This window comes from Plutella xylostella, chromosome 26, assembly GCF_932276165.1.
Source record: "Plutella xylostella chromosome 26, ilPluXylo3.1, whole genome shotgun sequence".
Lineage (NCBI taxonomy): Eukaryota > Metazoa > Arthropoda > Insecta > Lepidoptera > Plutellidae > Plutella > Plutella xylostella.
The window spans coordinates 8,370,677-8,393,530 of record NC_064006.1 but is presented as its reverse complement, the minus strand read 5'-3'; the positions used below and the strand labels follow the sequence as shown (position 1 = coordinate 8,393,530).

General features: G+C 38.4%; 1 protein-coding gene across 1 annotated transcript; it reads left to right on the top strand.

Annotated features, from left to right (window-relative positions):
* Window positions 1-206: 206 nt before the first annotated feature.
* LOC105380003 (enolase-phosphatase E1) lies at window positions 207-18,899 on the top strand. Its single transcript, XM_048630574.1, has 10 exons — window positions 207-343; window positions 10,020-10,077; window positions 10,468-10,839; window positions 11,152-11,229; window positions 14,136-14,346; window positions 14,769-14,885; window positions 15,256-15,373; window positions 16,452-16,516; window positions 16,823-17,037; window positions 18,686-18,899. Exons 2-10 carry the CDS (start codon window positions 10,027-10,029, stop codon window positions 18,857-18,859), a joined length of 1,401 nt encoding a protein of 466 aa, XP_048486531.1. The 5' UTR covers window positions 207-343; window positions 10,020-10,026; the 3' UTR covers window positions 18,860-18,899.
* The last annotated feature ends 3,955 nt before the right edge of the window (window positions 18,900-22,854 follow it).

Below are 22,854 nucleotides of genomic sequence, written 5' to 3'. Positions count from 1 at the left end.
TGTTACAAGCACAAACTATTATTATTCAAAAATCTTACATTTAAAAGAAATATATTTGTTTTATTTAAATAATAATAGTGTTTGTTCCTTTACCAGTAGTTAAGTAACCTTTAGTGAAGTTAAATAAAAATAAATTTAAAATTAAAAAAAAAAACTAACAAAAGTGATTTTTTATTTGTTGCTTATGGCAACATTAATTGTTTCGCGTTCGCGACCGTGATTGAAGTTTCAACGACGCTTTTCGTAAATAAATTAATTTTGTTTCAAATTACACGCCGGTTTTCGTGTAAATTTGTATTATAGTGTTGTGTTTTGTGCTTTAATACATTCTCCGTAGCCAGACGTAAGTTATTACTGTTTTATAAATATAAATTGCTACAAAAACTGCACGGCGCGCCATCACAATCACAATAATTACGCCGCCCGCCATTCTTTTATTTTACATCTATTTGTCTTTTTTACATAGATTTTCCGACCTTAATTTCCTTTAGCTGTTAGTTGATACCATACAAGTCATACTTGGCACTAGTTTTCCTACTCTCTTCCCATTTATCACAATCATTAATAGGTTATGCCCTAGGTTCATCTAGACCTGGGTAGGTATATCATGTACGGTTATGGACTAAACATAGACTGCTAAACCCAAGTGCTAGCGATGCGGACATGATATTTTATGCGCAAAGTTGAAGAGTACTAGTGGTTACTTCACCTACTGTGTGTTAAATGTTCTCATTTATTAATGTAAGTTTATGATTAAAATAGCAAATATGAGCAGGAAAATGCTCACATACTCTAAAACAAACAATAATCACATACTCTAGTATACAAGGAGATAAATAATACTTTAGTCTGATGAACATACACATTTATGGCTATAGTTAGTGCATGAATAACTGTAGGATTATGGATCATTACTTGATAACTCTGCAGCATTGCAACTACAGTGCTAGGGCTGTTTCACAGTCACACTGCAGATATGTTGATAGACATGGCATGCTAAGAAGTATAAGTAGCAACATATTTACACTATTTTGTAAGTGTGTTCAATAACATCTTCATTCTTTCATCATTGGGCCATTACCGGGAAATCAGACACTGTATTAGACATATCCTTGCAAAATCTGACCCAGAACCTTAGGCTAGTCCTAATCACTAATCTGGTGCAATCTGACATAATGCAACCTGGATCTATGAGTTCTGACCATATTATAATGATTTACTTGACTGGATTATAGAAGGTAGCTAGGTGTATCTTCTGCTATTAAATCCATAGCTGATAATTTTGTTTTAGAAGTCTATGACATAATGCAAAGAACTCAAAAAATTTAAGTGATTAAAACCTTACATAATGTAGATCACATAATACCATGAGACCAGCTTTGGCATCCATTAATCTCTAATGTCTCATTCATATTCAAGGTCAGCTCATTATTCAATTAATGCTAGTGTAGTAAGTATAACTTTTTGTCTTTAGAGCAGGTATGTAAAACATTGTTTTTTTGGTTCAAATTAAACTTTGTATTTAATCTTCATTTAGCTTCATAGTTATTATTTTATTGTAAGTTAAAGGTGTGCAATAAACATTTTTGCTTTTAATGATCTAAAGTGATTCATTTGTGATTCAGGTTTCCAAAACTAAAAAATATGTTCTAATCATAAAGTAATTTTGAAACATAAAAGAGCTGACCCTTTTATAAATTAGTAAGTACTAACCTCCTTATCTAGGTAGTTAGTGGTATTTGGAGGTAGATTACTCATGTATCTATTTACCTTTCTAAAATTTTGGCAGATAACACTAAAATGAACTGATGAAACACATAGATAACATGTGTTTCCATGATAAAATGAACTGTATGTCTTGTCTCCCATAAAATATTATACTTAATTTAATTTACAAAAATATTACAATTCATTTAATTTACATTAATAGTGTAATAACTAAATACAGTTATAAATGTAGGTAATTTCATTTCAAGTCATCAAAGAAGATTCCTTGGAAGGAGGAGAAACTTTATTAAACTTTTGAAGGTAGCTGTGATGCCACTGGATCAGTCCACTGGCCCATGATGGGTGGTCATGCGTGAACTAGCCACCAGTAAGCAGTATTATGTTCACAGTATCGACACCTACAGTCTTACTGAAGTTCACTTTGTCAATGTTTTAAAGCCTCTTTAGTTTACAGGTTTACTTTGTTTATGACATTAATAGAAGGTACTTGATGATATAGGTCTGATTTTTTCTGTTTTGGTGCAAAAATTAAGAGGATTGTAATTTTAATATGATTTTGTAGATTCTGTAGAGTCTTAGGTAGGTTACCAATTTTATTGAACAATACAACATAGGGAATCAAAATAAAATGTTGAATTTCTTAAGTCTCTGTTGGATGTTGGATAAGCTTTAACAAAAGACAAAGAGTTTAGGTCAAAATACTAAATGCTAGACAACTGCTATGTAACTGCCAGTGGCATGCAGCTCTGGGATTGTATTGAGTATGACTTAAAATTATTATGCCCAGGTACATACTCGCAAATGAGAAAACGTAGCCTACAATCAATATTTGAATTGCTAATATAACTATTGCACAAACCTCTTTGAACACTGAATATGTACCTATAAAGGGTAAGTAGGAGGGAAGACTGAAATATGTTAACAGAATAAATTGCCTCACCAAGTTGATTGCTTTGTTAGTCTGCTGTACGCTAGCTACGGGCGTCTTTGTTAATTATGTCCCCCCCTTTGGCTGTGTATAATTTTAGCTACATGAACGGTGTAACTTTATTAAAAAAGTCATCAGTTTAATTGTGGCCACTGTTACTTATTGTTTTTTATTAGGGTTCCGTAGCCAAAATGGCAAAAACGGAACCCTTATAGTTTCGTCATGTCCGTCTGTCCGTCTGTCCGTCTGTCACAGCCGATTTACTCGGAAACTATAAGTACTACAGTGATGAAATTTGATGGGAATATGTGTTGTATGAACCGCTACAAAAATATGACACTAAATAGTAAAAAAAAGAATTGGGGGTGGGGCCCCCCATACATGTAACTGAGGGATGAAATTTTTTTTTTCGATGTACGGTGGCCTGCGCCTAAAAGTATACAGGCGGAGTTTTTAAAATAGCGATCTCAAGCTCACATGCTGCTCAAGCACATCCACATAAACACCACTGCTACAGACATCACACACAACACGTCCCCGTATTTATAACAGATGTAGCTGGTCACATCATCATCAGGGATCGCTATTTTAAAAACTCCGCCTGTATACTTTTAGGCGCAGGCCACCGTACATACCCGTGTGGGGTATCAATGGAAAGGTCTTTTAAAATGATATAAAGTTTTCTAAAAAACATTTTTCTTAAAGTGAACGGTTTTTGAGATATCAGCTCTCAAAGTCGTAAAAAGTATGTCCCCCCCCCTCTATTTTTATAACTACGGGGTATAAAATTCTAAAAAAAATAGAGGTGATGCATGCTAATTAACTCTTTCAACGATTTTTGGTTTGATCAAAGTATCTCTTATAGTTTTTGAGATAGGTTGATTTAACTGTAATTTTGCTGCTACGGAACCCTTTGTGCGCGAGCCCGACTCGCACTTGGCCGGTTTTTTTTATTCCTGATGAGAGAGCTACAGTTAGCGTAAATATTATTTGATGCTAGAATCAATTCATTCAACTACAGCTTACGTTAGGGTCTAGCCCTTCAGCAAAGCACACCATTAAAATGAAAACAGACAAATCGACAAACAGGCTCGCTATCACAAACTGAGGACAGAGTGAAATAAACTTGATTGATAAATTGTCTCATTCATCAAGATGCTTCAACTGGGAAGAAGTGGCATTGCAATAGCTTTCTTATGGGCTAGAGTTTAAAGTTGCCTTCCGTATTTGTTTTAATGTTGTACTTATTTTATGATAATTGATCATCCCTGCCGTACGAATATTGTTTCCATTACTACGCGAAGGTGTCCAAAGGGCTAAATACTGCCAAATCTAGTGCTATAATGTTATATCACAGATTTGATGTACCCATAGACTTAGTATATACTAGCGTATAGACGAACAAAGCGAGCGAGGGAGAAGAAAATCCCTTACGGAAATTTGGTAAGATAGAAAAGGATAGCGAATCCAATGAACCTGTGACTGGTTTTGAATGACAGAGCGTCACAATTCAGCACGCGGAAAATCAACACCTTAGTATTTTGGTTTTTTTGCGTACATCGTGGTTTATTTTCAGTAAATCTAATTGTATTCAACAATGGTAACATCTTCTGCGAGTGATTGTGGCATTAATCATAGAAATAATCCTGAAAATTGCACATTTCACAGGTAAATACCAAAATCGTCATCACTGCCTCGACGCGTTTATTTTTGGTTAAAATTGGTCGTTTATCCTGTATTAAATATAAAATAATGCCAATGCTGTTGTTTACTTTCATATTTTGTGTATGTGGAAGTCCGTTTGTTAATAATTTTCATGATTTTAGTGAATATATTTTTCATCAATTTATTTTACATGTACGCTAGGGATTGACTCAAATTAATCGATATCATTATCGATATTTTATCTTGAATGTTACCTATGAAAATAAATGCTAGCTTGCGTTTACCGTCTCGTATCTGAACCACTTTGTCAGGGCAAGGTACATCTTTTAACAAATACATAAACTAATTATTTACTATATTTTGTCCAACAGATTCCCTCTATAGATACTATAATAAGACGAAAGTGGTTGAAATTAGTTGGACGCGTTGGTTGGAATCAAAAGAAGAACTCTACCATTTGCAGCAATTCGACTTAAGAATGAATGTAAACTTAATAATTTAGGAAACGAAACTGTAATGAACCAGTTAAATAAATAAATATGTGGGATCATCTCAGACACGGCCATCCGAGGCAGAGCCTGTAATATGGGTCAGACAGCTGATATATCTAAGATTGTTCTGTTTAAAAGTCAATAAAATAAGGAGCGATGAAAAAAGTGTTTTTATTTTTATTTATGCATTTTTTTACACTATGTCAAAATTATAATCTGGACAACAACAGTCTATGGAACAACTCTCTCCAAGGGTCGAACATCGAACTTCAATAACTTATCGATGGTCCTCCAAAGTAAAGAAAGGTACATCACTAGCTAATGCACACACTGAAAAATCAAAATTGGTCACGTTTTATCGAGCTGTCAGTTCGTCTATACGCTAGTATATACTAAGTCTATGGATGTACCTATAAATATAAATACGTACTTAACTTATGTTACTAACATTAGGTAGGTAGTTATTATTTATGACCAGTCTAGGAAGTAAGGCAGTAGGAGGTGTGGATGACAAATTTCATAATGGGATTATTTGTTACATAGTATCTTACTTAGGTACATTGTATTTATCTACACATACACGCACATAAATGTATAAAAATGTATCTGAAGTAAGCCTCTTTAGTAATACAGTATTGCATGTTTATTCAACATCCTAGGTTTCTATTAAAAACACTTTCGCAAATTAAACAATTTCAGGCAATACGAAACTGTCTCAGACATTATTCACACATAAATACCTCCATACACTGTGTCATCCATGCAAAATTCATACACCATCCGTATCGACAAACCTCAGTCTACAACGGCCACTATTGACTGTGCTGGTTATTATTCCACGCGCGTGTGTGTTAAGCTGTGATGTGAACACACCGAGGCACGCTGCTTCCTGTGTGCGCGCGGCCTAATGAATCTTTGGTGTATTGTTTAATGATGTTTGGAAGGAGTGCCTTTGTTATGGAATGCGGGAGAGTTAAATAGAGGGGTCTGCTTTGTAAGTGCTTCTAAAAAATGCTTGTTTGTGGTGTGGTTAAATAAGCATAGGTAGGGAAACGATTTCGATGCCTTGTTCTCGATTTAAAAGCGGTGCCTACCACAATTTTGTATTGTATGTATTTATTTATTTATATACGCTTTATTGTACACAAACAAACAATATACAAAACAGATTACAAATTTAAAACATATATGACGTATACAAAGGCGGGCTTATTGCCAAAAAGCAATTTCTTCCAGCCAATCTACGACTGGGTGAAAGAGAAATTGAAAATTTTAATTAATTTCTTTAACTCTCCTATTTACATTTTATAGTTTTATACCGTAATTTATTTCGTACTTGATGTTTATTTTGTAATATGATGTAATGATGAGCGGTGCGCAGATGGTACCTGTCTCGCTAGCTCGCAACGCAAGTGAAGGAAAGCTGTGGCTTAGACCGCGCGACCCCTCGGTTAGAAAGCCATTCACTGTCCCACTTCACTCCTTACTTAGCTTAGCATCAACTTTTCCACTGACTTTTAATATAATATACCTGCGTATTACTGGTGTATCAGCGATTTAGTATAAAACCATCTTAATAACTTTAACAATAGCCATTCACTATAATAATCATCGCGACCTATCACGTCCCCACTGCTGGGGCAAGGGTCTCCTTACATAGGAAGGAAGGATTTTAGGCCTAGTCCACCACGCTGGACTAGCGCACTATAATAATATAATTCCAATACGGAACATTTTTGTTGTTCGTGCGGTATTGTAACACCTAGATAATATCTTATTTTGGTCCAGCCGAAACAGGTTTATAGTCTTCCGTAAACGTCGAACATTATCGGTCTATTAATAAACATGACAAACATACAAAAATGCAGCAAAATCTCTTGAAATGAGCTCGGATAACGGCAGCCAGATGCAGCCTAGTCAAACCGGATATAAACCTAGAATATGTACTATCTAGTAGCTAGACGATGTTGGACTAAATAGTTCAACAGAGGAGGACTTGCACCGCTCTATTGCAATTGCATTCATATTTAAACTTGTGATTGGTTTATATGTGCATGGTGTTTTTGATTATTAGAACCAAAGCGTGGTGTATCATAACAAACCTAAGGTTGTAATATCGGAAGTTGTAGGTTTGTATGGCGGGAGTCGATAAAAAAGCAAGTTATAGAGCTTTTAGTCCCAAGGCGGAGTCACGGTCTAGTGATCTATATGGTAGTTATGGACTTATGGCAGATACCTCCGCTTGCACTCAATACGTCAGTACATATATACCAGCAACTCTATCAATGCTTTGTTCATACATTAAACTGTACCAACACTATTAGACAGCCAATGACCTGAGCGCCAGTGGACCAGAAAAAAACGTATTTTTCAGGACTGTCGAGTGATTGTTTTGGGCGCGGCCGCTAATTGACAAAGTTGATGAGTTTTTCTGGTCGCCACGTGGCTGATCTATTTTGAATATTGAAACTAGTTAAGGACTTACATAATTATCACCCGTGCGCCGTGGAAATACTGGCTATGTACAAAGTAACTTATGTCAAGATTGAATGCTGTTGTGCATATCCTCAATCCTTACCTATATTCCACAAAGCTAAGCCGATAAAGCTCAAAAGTTACTGTGCCTTCATACAGAAGTGCTTAATTAATAATATCAATTTACGATCGCTAGGTGTGTAATATGAATAAACAGGTTGTCGGGCTGACCATAAAAATCCTTTATCTCTTTATATCTAAAACCACATGAACCGATCCATCAACCTCACACACCACCATCTACTCGTCTTTCTATTACATAACATTGTCAGCTACAAATTCTTATCCTTATTTTTTGTTCCCAAATAGATCTCGTTATAAAAACGTTAATAAGCTGGAGCAGCCTTGGTAGTGACCTTGCGCGAGACAAAAAGTGGGCAGGTGTCTGTCTACTAAGGCATGCAATACCGGAACTATTTTCAATACCGGTATTGAGTTCCGGTATTGCAACTCAATACCGGGATCCCGGTATTAATACCGGTATTAGATTTCCTTGTAATAAATAGCATATATTGTCATTAAAGGTCGTATAGGTCAAAATAAAACGAGAAAAAGCAATGAAATTCAGTTTTTTTAATAGATTTTACGAGAATTGAGTATTAGAGTTTAAATTTTATAATAAATTATTATTTTTACATCCAGTGTCCGTTTACGCATGGACAACAGTAGATATCAAACGGCCGAAAACTGCATCAAACGGTTGGAAACAAGTGCGCTTTCACTGTACATAGGAATACTATATCTTAATCGCTTTATTATAGCCTAAAAAAGTCCGATTCCGGTATTACTTCAATACCGGTATTAACTTTCAATACCGGTATTGAAAAAAGCGTGAATTTTGTCCCTGATACCGGTATTACGAATACCGGTATTGCGGTATTGCATGCCCTACTGTCTACCCACGTACCCACACAAACCTTTCAAATATTGAGGACTGTGGACTCGATCTGTCAATGGTTCAGATTGGCTCTTATCAGTTACTTTACATTCTTCAATTTTGTTGTTCAGATGTTTTACTTACTTATGGGGATGATAGGATAGGAATGTATAATTGTTGCAAGAATATCCGTAGTAAGCTCAAAGGTGAACTACTGCTATCATCACATACAAATTGATGAAATAAGCTAACAGAAAGAATCGTTGTGAAAAACTGGCGCGGTCGTGGTATGCTGGTTTTCAAATGATTTTTGTACGTTTTGGTCTAAGTTCTTTTGTTATTGTAGCCCACTTTGACTCGCCTTTTTTCAATTGTGAAATGCGAACTACTGTAACTATGCAAACGCGTGTACACACGTGGAATTTTTCAATTTCGTTTCAATAAGCCAACTTTTGATTATTTATTTTTGTTGTGGTCTGGCCAATCAAAGACCTATGTTGTAATATACTTCAATACTACTCCTCTACTAAATCTTGCTGATAATCCCAAGTCCAATTATTTTACTTCTATCTACACTCGGGAACGATCCGCAAACAATCTTGATCTTGAGTGAGAGCTCTCCGTCTGTTCATAAAACTAATAATATTTGAAAGCCCTTGAAAGCGGTGTAATGACGCGGTAGAAGTGAGCGCGCTAGTGATAATGGCGTTTGCTCCAAGTTTGAAGATTTCAGGGATTTTGTGCTTCATTTTTAGGCCCTGGTAGGTACATAATGAATTAAAGTTGAAGTGGTTTCCTTTGGTGACTTTCATTCTTAAGTGGTTTCCATGTTTCTAAAGTAACTGTTGGGGACTTAAAATCGTACCAACCACACCATCGCAATTTTTTTAACAGACTTCGTAAAAAGTTCTCAATTTTTCTAAAATTTTTTAGCAACTTTCTTTTTTCTGTGTATCTTCTACAAATCTTCAACATATTACTTATCTTCCGTAATATCTTTCCGCTACTCTCTTCACATCACACCACGCCCTTCATTGATGTATGTATGTGTGTGTGCGGGGTCATCGGCCCTTCTCTACTGTAGTGCCGGCATAGACGGTGCGCGCGCGCAGGCGACTAGGTACCTGCCAGCAGATGTTGTCTGTTGATGTTGCCATTTTCACTATCTTATTAGAAAATGAAGTTTCGGATTTAGTTGTTCTGTCATATTCATATTACTCTAGTCGTTCCTGTTTGTAGTTCTAGTAGGAATGGCATATTTTGTTTATTTCTCTTAGGTAAAGCAAGTATTTGTATTACTGTTATTATATAATTGTTTTACTAAGGAAATTCATTGATTCATATGAATATTAATTTAGATAATACATCGTCTATATATACACAAACTGTCTGTAACCTTCCTAACTCTACACGCACTCTTCTCAATACCATGAGAGATATTATACAATAATAGCTTTAGAGAGAAAACATCCATCGCTATTAAAAAGCCCTTAGTCAGAGTTCTCATATCCCGCTATCTACTCAATTACTAACAGTGCTGGATGAAGTAATGTTAATGATGATTGGACGATGTTGCGCCTGGATAAGTCTTGTATGACGAAGCGAGACATTGTGTAGGCTGCACTGGCTGCAGTAGCTTTGAAATTATCTACACTAAAAAACTTAATCGCCTATAAATTATTTCAAACATTGGCGGTTTGTGACTTGTGTTAGGTATAGCCGCTGAAACTGACTTACAACAATGAGATCTAAAGACTTATGAAGATTTTCACGAGTTTTATTTCTTTGATTTCAGGTAAAATATGAGTCAAAAATCAACGCGCAAGAGCGCGGCCATCGATGATAAAGAAAAGGTGAGAAACGTAGAAGGAAAATATATATTACTAGCTGTTCCCGCGCGCTTCGCTTCGCCTTAAAACTTTTCCCGTGAGAATTCCGGGATTAAAAGTAGCCTATGTTCTTTCCCAGGGTGTAGACCGTATGTATACCAAATTTCATACAAATCCGTTCAGTAGTTTTGGCGTGAAAGAGTAACAGACAGACAGACAGACACAGTTACTTTCGCATTTATAATATTAGTTAGGATGTTTTAAACCATTTACAGACTTGACCACTTTTGAAGTTAGTGCTTATCAAAATAGAGTCAAACATTTCTTACGCTTCATTAAATTTCTAGAAAAAGTGGATTTATTTGAATAAAATATAATATTCTATTAAAACCATACAAAACATTGCAATTACAGAATGCGGAGAATCCCGTGAAGGACATGAAGAAGAAAGTGGCGGCGAACGCGGAGAAGGAGAAGATGGCCGCCGAGAAACAAAATGGCGACAAACACACGGACAAGAGAGACAAACAGAACGGAGACAAGAAACCCGCCGACAAGAAAACCGCTGAAAAGGCAGCCGATAAAAGTATAGATAAGAAAACAGGTGATAAAAATGGAGAAAAGAGTAGTGCAGACAAACATGTAGAGAAGAAATCAGACAAGCCAGCTGACAAGAAACCTGCCGACAAACCGACAGAGAAAGCTGACAAGCCAGCAGAGAAACCGGCCGATAAGAAAGAAGACAAAGTAAAGGAAAGCAACTCTAAAGGAGAAGCCAGTCCGAAGGTATGTCTTCCTAATTCAATGGCCACCCTAGTTATTTTAATTTAGGGTTACTATGAAATGGTTTCAGGGGTATGAAATATTGTAGTGTGTCATAAATCTATCTCTCTACGGACGATATTTTGTTTGCATATTATTCTCCCCCACCGCTTGGAAAATATCTTCTTGGATCTTCCATCTGTCCCTATCATGGGAGTGTCCACTTCAGTAATAACTGCGTTTTCGTAATAACGAAAATCCATCCATTTCTTCTTCTTGTCTCCCTTTCCACCTCAAAGTTCATACTAACATAATGATTAATATTTCCCCCTCCAGCCGCAAACCCCGCAGCCCGCACCGCACCAGAACGGCAGCTCGACAAACGGCTCCCAACACAATGGCGGCGCGCTTCTGGTGAGTGAGTCGGAAGACGAGGAGCTGGACGAGCTGTTCCCCGAGCTGGCGTACGACGACCGCAGCGACGACGAGCCCGCGCTCGACCGCAGCGCCACGAGGAGGGACCAGGTGGGTGGAGGAGGGGAGGGGTGCGTAGGGGATGAGTGGGGAGCGGTAGGGTTGTAGGGGATGGGTGGGGTGTATAGTGGATAAGTGGGGGTTTAGTGTTAAGTTGGGATTTTGGGGATGAGTGGGGTGTTAGAGAATGTGTGGAGTGGCAAGGGTTGGATGGGGTTTTAGAGGATGTTTGAGACGTTTTTAGGATTCCGGCTTCCGTTGCATGCGTGCGCGGCGGCGGTGGAGGCGTGATGTTTGAAAATTTTAAAGAAAATTACACCGCGACGAATGTCCGCTCAGCGTAGCGGAAGCATTTGGGAACGATGCGGGTTTTAGGTCTGGGGTTAGCGGTTTTAGGTCATAAAAGGTTTTAGAGCACTTTTGGCTGGAGATCGATTTTATGTTTGGATTTTTTGGTATGGGAATATGTGTTTTCAACGTTACTTACCGATTAACATTTACCAGTTAATATACACCTGCAGTTACATAAAATTATATAGATAGAGGAGATAGAGGGAGTAAGCTGCGGTCCAAATTTTCGGTATTCGAGTAATACATTTCTTATATTTGCAAGGGAGGGAAGGTAAGTTCATTGGATACTTGGTTATGATACTAAAGGAGTGGTTTTCCTAACACTAACAAATTCAAAATTGATCAATATTGGCTGAGGTAACAATAATAGAAATAAATTATGTTCAATTACTTTTAATTTTAATCCATATTTCACAAATTAGAATATTTTAAGAACCCCATTTACTTAACACACCAGTCGTACTATCCAATAATTGGATTGTGATTTGTGACTTACTGAGGATATTGACAATTGTTTTGATTGGTATGGTCATTCTAGGTGACTCTGGTAACTGGTTGGCATAAAAATATCACATAATATTCATAATTTATACGCAATTCACATTGTTCGATAGCAGATGATCTGATTTAAAATGAATTAATCAAATATAGAGCAGATAAAATGTTACTACGCATATATCATTAACCGCCGTCATAAAGTGTATTCTGCTATGATCACAAACCATCTAGACTAAATGCCATTCATATTATGATCTTTAAGGGAAAGACTTGACACTCTAATGCCCTCTACAATCCATAAAAACTTAAACGACGCGATAGACCTCTTACCAGGAAGCTTCACTCACAGGACTACTGGCAGTGAGGGATTTCTTATTACCACTTGTAAATTCGTCAATTATACTACTTGTGATAGTTTGCATAAACCACTAAATTTGAGTCTTTTTCACTAGCGAAATCTATAAAGTGTATGAACCAAAAAAAGCAGAATAAATCGTCAGCGGATGTTGACAGTTCGATTCTCGCAAATTTTCTGCAGAGATGGCACTGTAAACCATGTTCCACATGTCTTTCTGAGGGCGATTGTACACATATGCATAGTAACATTTCCCCATCACATTAACCCCTCCATAACCCAATCAATGACGATACTGAACTAATCCCATCGCTGGTGAAGGTGAAGCCGACGCGCACGCCCGAGACGCCGCGCCCGCGCGAGCGCCGCGACGCCGACGACGACACGCATGTAAGTGTGAGGCTTGTTACGACTTGTTGATCAATTTCCCATTAGTGCGTTGCGTCGCGTCGCCCCAAAGGAACGGTCGTCCTAATGTCCTAAAAATGTATGGCAGTGACGTCGCTGCGGCGACGTAACGCACTAATGATGCCTCGCTCAAGTCGCGCCCTGGACGTGCCACCACTCATCATGCACGTGCACACATCATTGTCACATGTACAGAAGGGCTATCGGGACGGAGAACTTTTGTAACATCCTAATAGCGCCCCGTGCTAGCCCTTCTGGATGTTGCAAGAGTGGTATAGTAAGCCGAAGAGGAGGGACTCAGGAGATCAATCTTCATAGAAAATGGGTCACTTGATATTACCATAGAGAGGAGGGTTTTCCAAAAACTTGTAGAACAAAAATTGATCAGAATGACCCCTGGTTCACCACTTTCGGCTTACCATACCACTGTCCTTGGCCTTCCACAACCAGCCACCACCGGCCACCTGTCACCGGCTTGACCACACTATTTATTATCAGTAGATTACTGCACCATTTTAGTTTGTATCGTGAAAGTAGCAACAAAAACTCTTATGCAAAGATTTAGTAAATGGATAAGTATTGTAAGGTATTTATTGAAGCACTATTGTAAAATTTAACCAAATAACATTGTTTTGGTGAATGTAAATGTCCGTTCGTGTTTTATCCTAATCCTAACAGAGTTGATGAGGTCATTTACACAAATTGCAACTTGCAAATTTACGTCATACATGTGTATCAGTAGAATCTATAACCGATTTGTTGATACAATTGTTTTTGAATTCCTTATCAACTGGGTTAGTATAAAAAGTTTTATAGTTGATGGTGAATTGACTTACAAGTCGTTGGTAACTTGTGATGTACGAGTTTAACAAATAATATGTATGTTTTGTGTCCGTTTTATCCCAACACTAATTTCTAGTTTCTAGTTTCTCAATTGAGATTGATTAACATTTTGATGGATTAATGTCTTTGGAAGTTTTTGTAACATTACACCCTCATTCAAATCTCAATTGAAAAACTCGCAGCCTGTCTAAAGCTGCGTACAGACCAGGCCAACGAACGGCCAATGAACGCCAACGGTTATCCCAACGATGGATATTTATCATACATAATACAGGGCAGTTTGCAGCAACGAAGGTGCGCGATAAACGTTCGTTGGGCCGGTCTGTACGCGGCTTAAAACTAACACAAAACCCCTACCCCACCAACCTCCTAACCCAATCACTATTTACAGCCGAGAGAGACCAAACTTCTGAAGCTTAAAGAGGACGCCCCTGCCCCCGCCCCCACCCCCGACCGCATCTTACGCTCCACAGAGTCGCCCAGAAGTGCCGAGAAGAACGCAGAAGATGCCAAGAAGAGTGAGGGAGACGGCAAGAAGAGTGAGGGAGAAAAGAAAGAGTTGGAAGCGGTGATTGTGCTGGAGGATTGTGAGAGCAGTCAGGGTGAGTTATTGAGGTTAACTGTGTTTGTTGTTAGTTTGTTAGAAGACTAGTTCTCTATGTGTTTACTCCTTTAGAGTGGCTTGTACCAAAAGTTTTATTGTAATGCTCGAACAGCAATAGATTTAAAAATGCGTTTCAATATTTTGCGTAAGTCAACCTTAGACATGCAATTGTATGCAAGTAAATGAAGTTTTTATGAGAAATTTATTTCTGAGGTTTGTTATTTAACAATTGGTTCAACCATAAGTTTTACGCTACGCTAAATTTGTACATTTATAAACCCTCCATCAGTCTATCTATTAATAAACGACTTCAAAATCTGTTGTGTACCTACATACGCGGGAACCTTCTTTGCTTTATACTATCTAGTCATAATAAATTTTGTACATGTATTCTAACCTACGTATTTGTTATCCCCCCAGCGGAGTCCCGCAAGCCGGACACGAACTTCTCCAAGTCGCGCGTGAAGGTGTCCCCCTACCGCCGCAGCTCGAGAATAGCCGACACCACCGCCAGCTCGCTGCAGGCTAATTATACTGGTGAGGGATCACTTCTACCCTATTTCAGTAGAAAAAAAAGTTTATTAGAATAACGAATATTACACATAGTGACACAATCACTATGATTCGGATGTGCACTTTAACTTGGGACACCTGTATAGCAATCCACTGCTGGATGTAGGCCTCTGTAGCTTTCCGCATCCAATCTTTACTTGCCGCTACACGCGGGTACGATCACTCACTATGTAGCGATTCGCCATAGATACTACTAGTATTGCTAAGCAAAGGACACCCTGGGTCTTCGATCTATTCCTGTCAATGACCTTCTCATTCCATCCTCGTCAAATCACATCTACTTATATTCCACAAAGTTTAATTCGCCTCTAACTAGCTCCAATGTTCGTTGCAGGCAACAACACAACGATGGAGATGGATATCACGGAGACCTCCTTCTCCTCGACTTCTGAGGCTCCCTCGGCCTCCGGGAACAGCCCCTACATCGCGGGGCTGAGGACCGTGCGCGGCAGGTGAGTGTAGCGTAGAGTCATTTACTATAGTGGTTTGCAATGGAAACCAGCAATCATGTAAACAAACCAAATTGTCACGATTACTCCGTAATCACATACATTTTCGATCAATTTATGAACATAGTCTGATTTCAACGAACACACCATTGTTTTCACATTATCTTCAACACGATTTAACTTGTATTTATAAGTTAAATTTGTTAAAACATTTGCAACGTAAAAATTTCGAAGTATTTGACAAGCTGTCATCTTAGTTTTTTACTCATCGAACTCTATAAGTCATTGAAAAGTTAGTGTTGTTCGTAATCTGAAGTTATCTTTTATTTTTAATTTAATATTATATGAATACAATTTAAAAAAAAATCAAGAGCTTAATATAATTAACCAAAACGAAAAAAGGAAGAGGAAGAAATGAAAAAGCTCGACGGCATTTTAGACATGGCGAGCGATGACATAGTGGTTCCATTTATAAATTTTACGGTCACCGGCGACACTTCTGATAGTGATGATGACGAAGACGAAGATTTAAATTTGTTTTAATAAACACTTTTTTTATATATAATCAGTTTTATTTTATAGTCTATCTATGGCTTATATATTTAATCTAATTAGAACACTATGACTTCACTATGGGCATAAACAATACGCTGTCAATGTCAGTCCGCCATATTTGTTTACATGATTGTTGGTTTCTATTGCAAACGACTGTAGATATGATATACCATGTTCATCATCACCCAATATTCATCCACTGTTAGACATAGGCCTCTCCCAAGGAGCGCCACAACACTCTGTGCTCGGCCTTCCTCATCCAGCCACTACCGGCTACCCGCCTAAGGTCGTCGTCACCACTTTCGAAAAGTACAGCAATACACCCCTGCGTACCCCACAGGGGAGTAAAAGGTAAACCTAAGATATTTTTTAAAACGGCTCTGTTTTTTTTCCATGTATCTCCGTGACAAAAGAGCGCATTCCGAACGCAGAGTAGATTTATTTATTTATGTTCAATGAAACTGATAACATTAAAAACGATCAAAAATAATATTAACTTATGCTTGTGTCCTTTTTTCATTTCCAGACAGTCGTACAAGGTGTTAGGCGAGATGCCCCAGCCGCGACCCAGGGTTATCAAGACTGATGCATGTGAGTACTACTACTACTTATACTGTGGATTAATTCGACCAGATAAGTCAATTATCATACTCATCTGATCTCATATTAATATCCAGCCAAAGTTTCACCGTTAAAAATTATAGTCACATACGCGCTAGTGTTTAAGGCGCTGACAAAAAAAAAAAAAAATACAGTCTGTAATATTTGAATTAGTGTTAGTACCCCAATTATTTTCCATCAGCATCAGCCTGTGTCCACCCACTACTGGGCTTATGCGTCCTCTCTGTATGACACATAATTTCGACAATCCTTTCAAAACGACAATCCTTTCCACAGCATCATCCCGCCCGACCGGCACCGTCGTAGGGCGCAAGCGCAAGCCGGACCCCGCCCCCGCCCCCGCCGCGGGGGTCGCCGGGGGCGCGGGGGCCGCGGGGGGCGTGGGGGATGCCGGGGGCGCGGGGGGCAAACGGCGGCGGCTGCTGGCGCGGCTCGTGCCTCCCTTCCTGATGTCTTCTGCTTCACCGCTGCCGTCAAGACGTGCTGCGCCGGTATGTACATATTGTACATACATAGAATAGTATAGAATATTACTTTGTTGAACACCACATAAATCAGACATACAAAAATATACTTGTACAGGGTGTCGAAACCTACATGTGCATCAGCCCGAAAACAAAATCAGAATTTCAAAATTGGTTAGTGGCTGGCTAAAAAGAAAATGCGTGCAGCTGTGCACAGATAAGTATTCAAACACTCAAAATAGTCAAAAAAGTACTGCCTGGTAGTACTTATCCCATTTTATACCTCTATTAGCATGGGTGTCCTGAGGTGTCCCATGCTATGCTTGCTATGACATCTTTATCAGCGCCCCTATCGGTAACGTTAGTAACTAATAAAACGCATACAAAATCCCGATTGATACCAATCCCGAAAGAGGAAAAATTCTACCGTATTGCCACTTTTAAAACTTTTTTTTAACAAACGCCGTTTGTATAAATTTTCATGCATTACATTTTTGACATCATAATGTAGTTTCTACTATACGGGGCTTCCCCAGTTTTATGACGTCACTCGTGAAGTGACCTGATAACATTGAGGAAAACATTCTGTAAGTTATATGTTTATTACTAACATATTATTTTATGTTTTACTAACAATGAGTCAGTAATCTACTCTGTTAAAAACATAACCAGAGAATAATGCAATGGACAACATTTCATTTTCTTTACCCTATATTTTTATTAGCTAATCGGAAAGTTTACAAAAAATTAAAGGACCCGTATTTTTTTATTTTGTATATACATGAATTTTTGCATGATATTTTTAACTTTAAAGTTAATTATTTTAAAACCGGAAGGGACGTCACATATTAGGCTCAATTTTTATTTTTGTCTATTGCTTTACTCTAGAAAAAAAACATAAATGACACTGACAAGTGACATTTAAACATTGTTTACATGCCAACCAACAAATGGGTCATTTTCAAATGACATTGATATTTCCGATGAAACAAAGTACTTATCATGTAAAAAAATAAGCAGAAACATTTTTCAGAAGCATTTTTTCAGCTGTGTAGGCTGTGGCATGCTCTGGGACATATTATATAGAGGTCATCTCTTAATAAGTACTAACCATTTTATATGATAAATAAAAGAAATAGTCAGAAAGTGTCAGAACAGAAGTTATGAAAATGACCCAAATAAACAACAACGTCACGATAAAACGTCAACGTCAATCAAAAATTAAAGTGACATTTACTTTGTTTTTAAATCTATAGGCTCTGATCATCAAAATGCATCGCACCTGATGCATGACGTCATCAGCACTTTTTTACTATTTTATGATTTTCTCGAAAATGATACATCCAAAAAATACAAAAACATTTTTTTTGTGGCCTTTGGAGCTAAATCTCGAAATGGTTTTCGATTTATAGCAGCTTTAGTTTTTTGAAATATTGTCCATTGTATTTCAATTGTAGCATACCCATCATATCACCTGAATTATAGTTTTAAAATAATATGATTCACAACTTCCAACCCACTTCCCAAGCCTGGAAACCATGGCATAAATCTCCACAGACATGTAGGTATATTGTCTATTTACTTCAGTAAACTTCGACTCCAAAAAAGATAAACATAAGATCACAAAACCTCCAAACATTCCCATATATCTAATCCAATCGTATTCCACCAACAGATAGTGGGCATCAACACCGACCTGCCGATGTCGGCGCCGCTGGCCGCGCCCCTCGACCCGGAGTCTCTGAAGACCGCCCCCGCGCCCCTCGCCGCCCCCTCCGCCCCCGAAGTTGCCGCCCCCGCCACGCCTTCCGAAGACAGGGTCGATAGCAAACGCTGTATCGTCATGTAAGATGTAATGGGGGTAGAGCCCCACCACCACGCAAGTTCGATAGCTGCGGCGCTGCAATCAAAAGAACTAAATGTCAGCTAGTATGATCATAGAATAACTGTTATTCCCGATTTTGCCGTAAGACATCTATGGTGGCGGGGCCCTGAAATTTAGGTATATTCGTAGAGTAGGGGGGTGAGTGGTGTCTCCGAGGGTGTAAGAGATTGTCTATGACACGTTTTTTTGGCATGCTTACTGAGTCTTCCCGTGGCGATCCTAATGTTGTTATTTTGGTATCTAACAGCGTCAGTAAAAAAACACTTGACTTGTGAAACTTTGTTTTCTTTAAACGGTATAAACCGTAGTTCTCTGGTATGTTCGAACAACAGTATTGATAAAATAAGTCTAATGCCAGTGAAAAGTAAATCAAATTAACGTTCATAGACAATCACTTAATGTAGTTTTCCAAGTTTTGTATTATGTATACGGCATTTTTGTAAATGACTTAAAATCCTAGGGAATGTTTTCGGGAAACAATGCGTGATTAGTTCATAATGTAAGTTGTTTTATCTAAAAATAGTGGTGGTGAAAAATATAATAGCCACCAAAAAATATTGGCACCACTTGTTTAATAACTAACCTTCTATCAATGTAGGACTTAATAAATCCTAACTAATATTATAAATGCGAAAGTAACTGTGTCCGTCTGTTACTCTTTCACGCCAAAACTAGAGAACGGATTTGAATGAAATTTGGTATACATATAATCTAGACCCGGAGAAAGAACATAGGCTACATTTTATCCCGGACTTCCCACGGGAACTCTTTAAGGCGAAGCGAAGCTCGCGGGAACAGCTAGTATATAATAAAGATGCATTTATATAACGGCGAGCGCCAAGTTGCAGAAAAGGACTTTAGATATAAGTTGACTTTAGATTTATTTCTGTCAAGTGGTTTAATGTCATCATTATTTTAATGTCATTTTCTGTGTCAGCCTGCAACTATAAAGATTTTTTACCTTATGAAGTAGTTTTTGTGTCAGTTTTAAGTCACTGATCGAACAACACCGTTTATTTCGTCAAAGGCGATTTAATGATATAATATTATTGCAGTTACAAGAAGTACTATAGTCCCTAAGTACTGTGCATTTTGAAAAACTCGAAAGTTTAAAATAATCTTTTACATTAGTAGGACTATAGAGTGATTGCGTTGAGTAGTTGTAATAATTATATAAAACATACAAATACGACTTCTTTAAGATGCACAGATAGTAATACACTGTGTTGCAGAAAGGATCTTTAAGTTAATGTCGGCATTAAATGTATTGTTGCCTTGCTTTGACAGTATACGGACAGAAAGAGACAGACATAGATTTAATGTCGACATTAGCTTAAAGTCCCTTTCTGCAACTCGGCATTAGTTATTTTAACTATAGTGGTTAATGGTTACTAAACCATTACATATAAGAATATATTCACACAATAAAAGCCAATTCGAATAAGCCATTTTACATAATGGAACTTAATTAAGGTAGCAATAAACTAAAGAATGGAGTAAATGCTTTCCTTAGATTTAAATTATATAGTATAATTTTCTTAACACATTCGCGACACGACCAGAATTATTGTTTTGTTACTGCGTATAATTCACCGTATCTAACAGTCAGCGAACGTGTTAAGTCCATGCCTTGTTCAACTCAGAGTCTAAAGCTATGTATAGGTTAGTGAAACTTGTGTTTAGTGCATTATATTTCACACTTCAAATATGTATTATTATAGTAAGATCATGTTACGTTATAAATCTATAGGTTTTATGTAGAAATTTTGCTCATATTTGAAGTGTAAAATAATCTCTATTGTATACCATTGAATCAATATAGGCATTGGCTCACTGAGCTTTAGGAAATGTATTTTTGTTGGTATACATTAGGGGGCTATACCCTAGTGTTTGCCTCGTTGTGAGGTACAAACGCTATTTTATCAAAACGACGCAATATGATTTTATCTTGTGACTTTAGTTATTATGTTAAGTTAGTAATATAAAGTTCCCTGTAAGTTAGTTTACATAAAAAAAACTTTGGATTGAAACCCTGAAAATTACTGTTGAAGATCCATTTACACGGATTATTGCTATAGAATGTGGAATGATCCAAACCATGACACAAATATCCACCGAAATAATGCCATAGATAATCAACAAACAAATTTATACAAAGGTGAACCAATACAGTTGTATTAATTGGATTCATCCTGTACCTATGGTCATATCGAGAGAACAAAACTTGTTCTGAGCTATTTTTGCAACATGCTTGTCCATTGTCGAAACACCAAAAAACTTTTAATGTGTTGGTAAGTTATTATGGAATTTATCATACAAAAATATAACCTTAGATTTATAAAAATTATGTACATTCTTAATGAACTGTATACAAAGATATGCCTAAATCAGATTATGTGAATGATGTCTTAAAATATTTACATTAATGAATATCCCATAAATACTATAAGTAGGTTTAGAATAGTTCTCGAAAGTTCTACTTATATACATTTTAAATGTGAATGGTATACACCTGTATTTTCTAAATCATAAGAAGCTACTTAAGTCTGTACATAAATATTGGTTTCATTCAGTTTTTTTTTCATAATTACTATGATATCTCGAAGTCGTGTTTAGTTTTTAAAAGATTACTTATAATGATTACTGATATGTAATGAGAATTTTTTGTTTAATAAATCACTGAAATCTGTATTTTTTGTTTCCTTCTTGGTCCTTTTGATTATTTATTAGTTTTTCTCTCCAAAATTATGTTTTTTCTCAGCGGGGGTCGGGCACTTTGTATTATACTTCACCGACGGGACGGCACTTCTCATGCAAATGAGTTCAAAAACATGGTGTTTAAATCTGTACCTCGGAGGTAAACGGTAATAAGTCCTCTTCGGCCGGGGTCGGCCATCTTTCTTGTCAGGCGAACCGAACGCGCGCTCCGTTGATAAAAAATCGAAAACAGACCTAATATTTTAAAATCGTGAGTGATTAAAGTTTTAAAGTGAAGCTAAAGTGTTGATAGTCCTGTGATATTGTTATCTCGGCGTGAAAACCGCGGAAACGTATTACAGTGATAGTTAATAGTTTAGTGAATCAAGTGGCACAAAACTACCCGCCATATTTCATTTATTGCAGATCGTTACTTGATAAAGTGTTTTTAGTTTAATATTCTAAACAACACACACACCACACCATTGACACCACACATGGGGCAAGCGCCGCGGTCCCCGCCTGTCCCGGCTCGCCGGCGCCGGCGGGGCCCGGCCGCGGCGCCCCCGGGGGCCCCGGGGACCCGGCCGTCGATGGCGCAACACGCACCCGCCACCGCATGAGCGGCGCTGCGAGGAGGAGGCTGCACTGGCGGAGGATGCGGGAGGAGGCAGCCAGGCTGGCGGCGGTGCCCCTGGCCGACATCGCCGCTCGAGTCACGCCGTCCAGTGCTGCTGCGGGTCGCTCCAATGAGTATGACCGCGGCAGTGCTACCGTGACTCGGGGGCACACGGGGGGTTCGATGCCGGCAGGGGGGCCACCCCTCCCAACACCGGCCAGGCCGATTCCCGCCTCCTCCTCGGCTACACATAAAGCCCCCACCTCTGTTGCACACCCGGGTGCGTCCCAAAAGGGATGCCTCAGGTTAGTGCCGGGTGGTGGGCAACCTAAGACACCGGCGAACACCAGCGCACGGGTCAAACGTATGCGGTCCGACGAGAAGGTGTCTCCAGAGGCGGGGGGAACGAGAGGTCCCCCAAAGAGGGCCTGTCTCGCTCGGCCCAAGGCCCCCCAATCAGCCTGCCTCAATTACGCGGGCGCTCTAAAAGCGCACTTGAGCGCAGTAATCGTGGCAGCTGATTGGCGAGAACTGTCCCCGGACCAGATGACGATCATCCGGCGGGCAGTTGAGCTGAAACACAGCGAGGCTGTGAATGACCTCACCAGGGATGTAGTCCCCGCCTTCGACCATTTCCCCCAGC

Bases quoted from the DNA above. Each gene is read 5' to 3' on its own strand.
- LOC105380003 (XM_048630574.1), top strand. From the start codon at position 10,027: ATGAGTCAAAAATCAACGCGCAAGAGCGCGGCCATCGATGATAAAGAA. The intron at 10,840-11,151 runs GTATGTCTTCCT...TTCCCCCTCCAG, and splicing joins AAGGAGAAGCCAGTCCGAAG to CCGCAAACCCCGCAGCCCGC. The intron at 15,374-16,451 runs GTGAGTGTAGCG...TTTCATTTCCAG, and splicing joins CTGAGGACCGTGCGCGGCAG to ACAGTCGTACAAGGTGTTAG.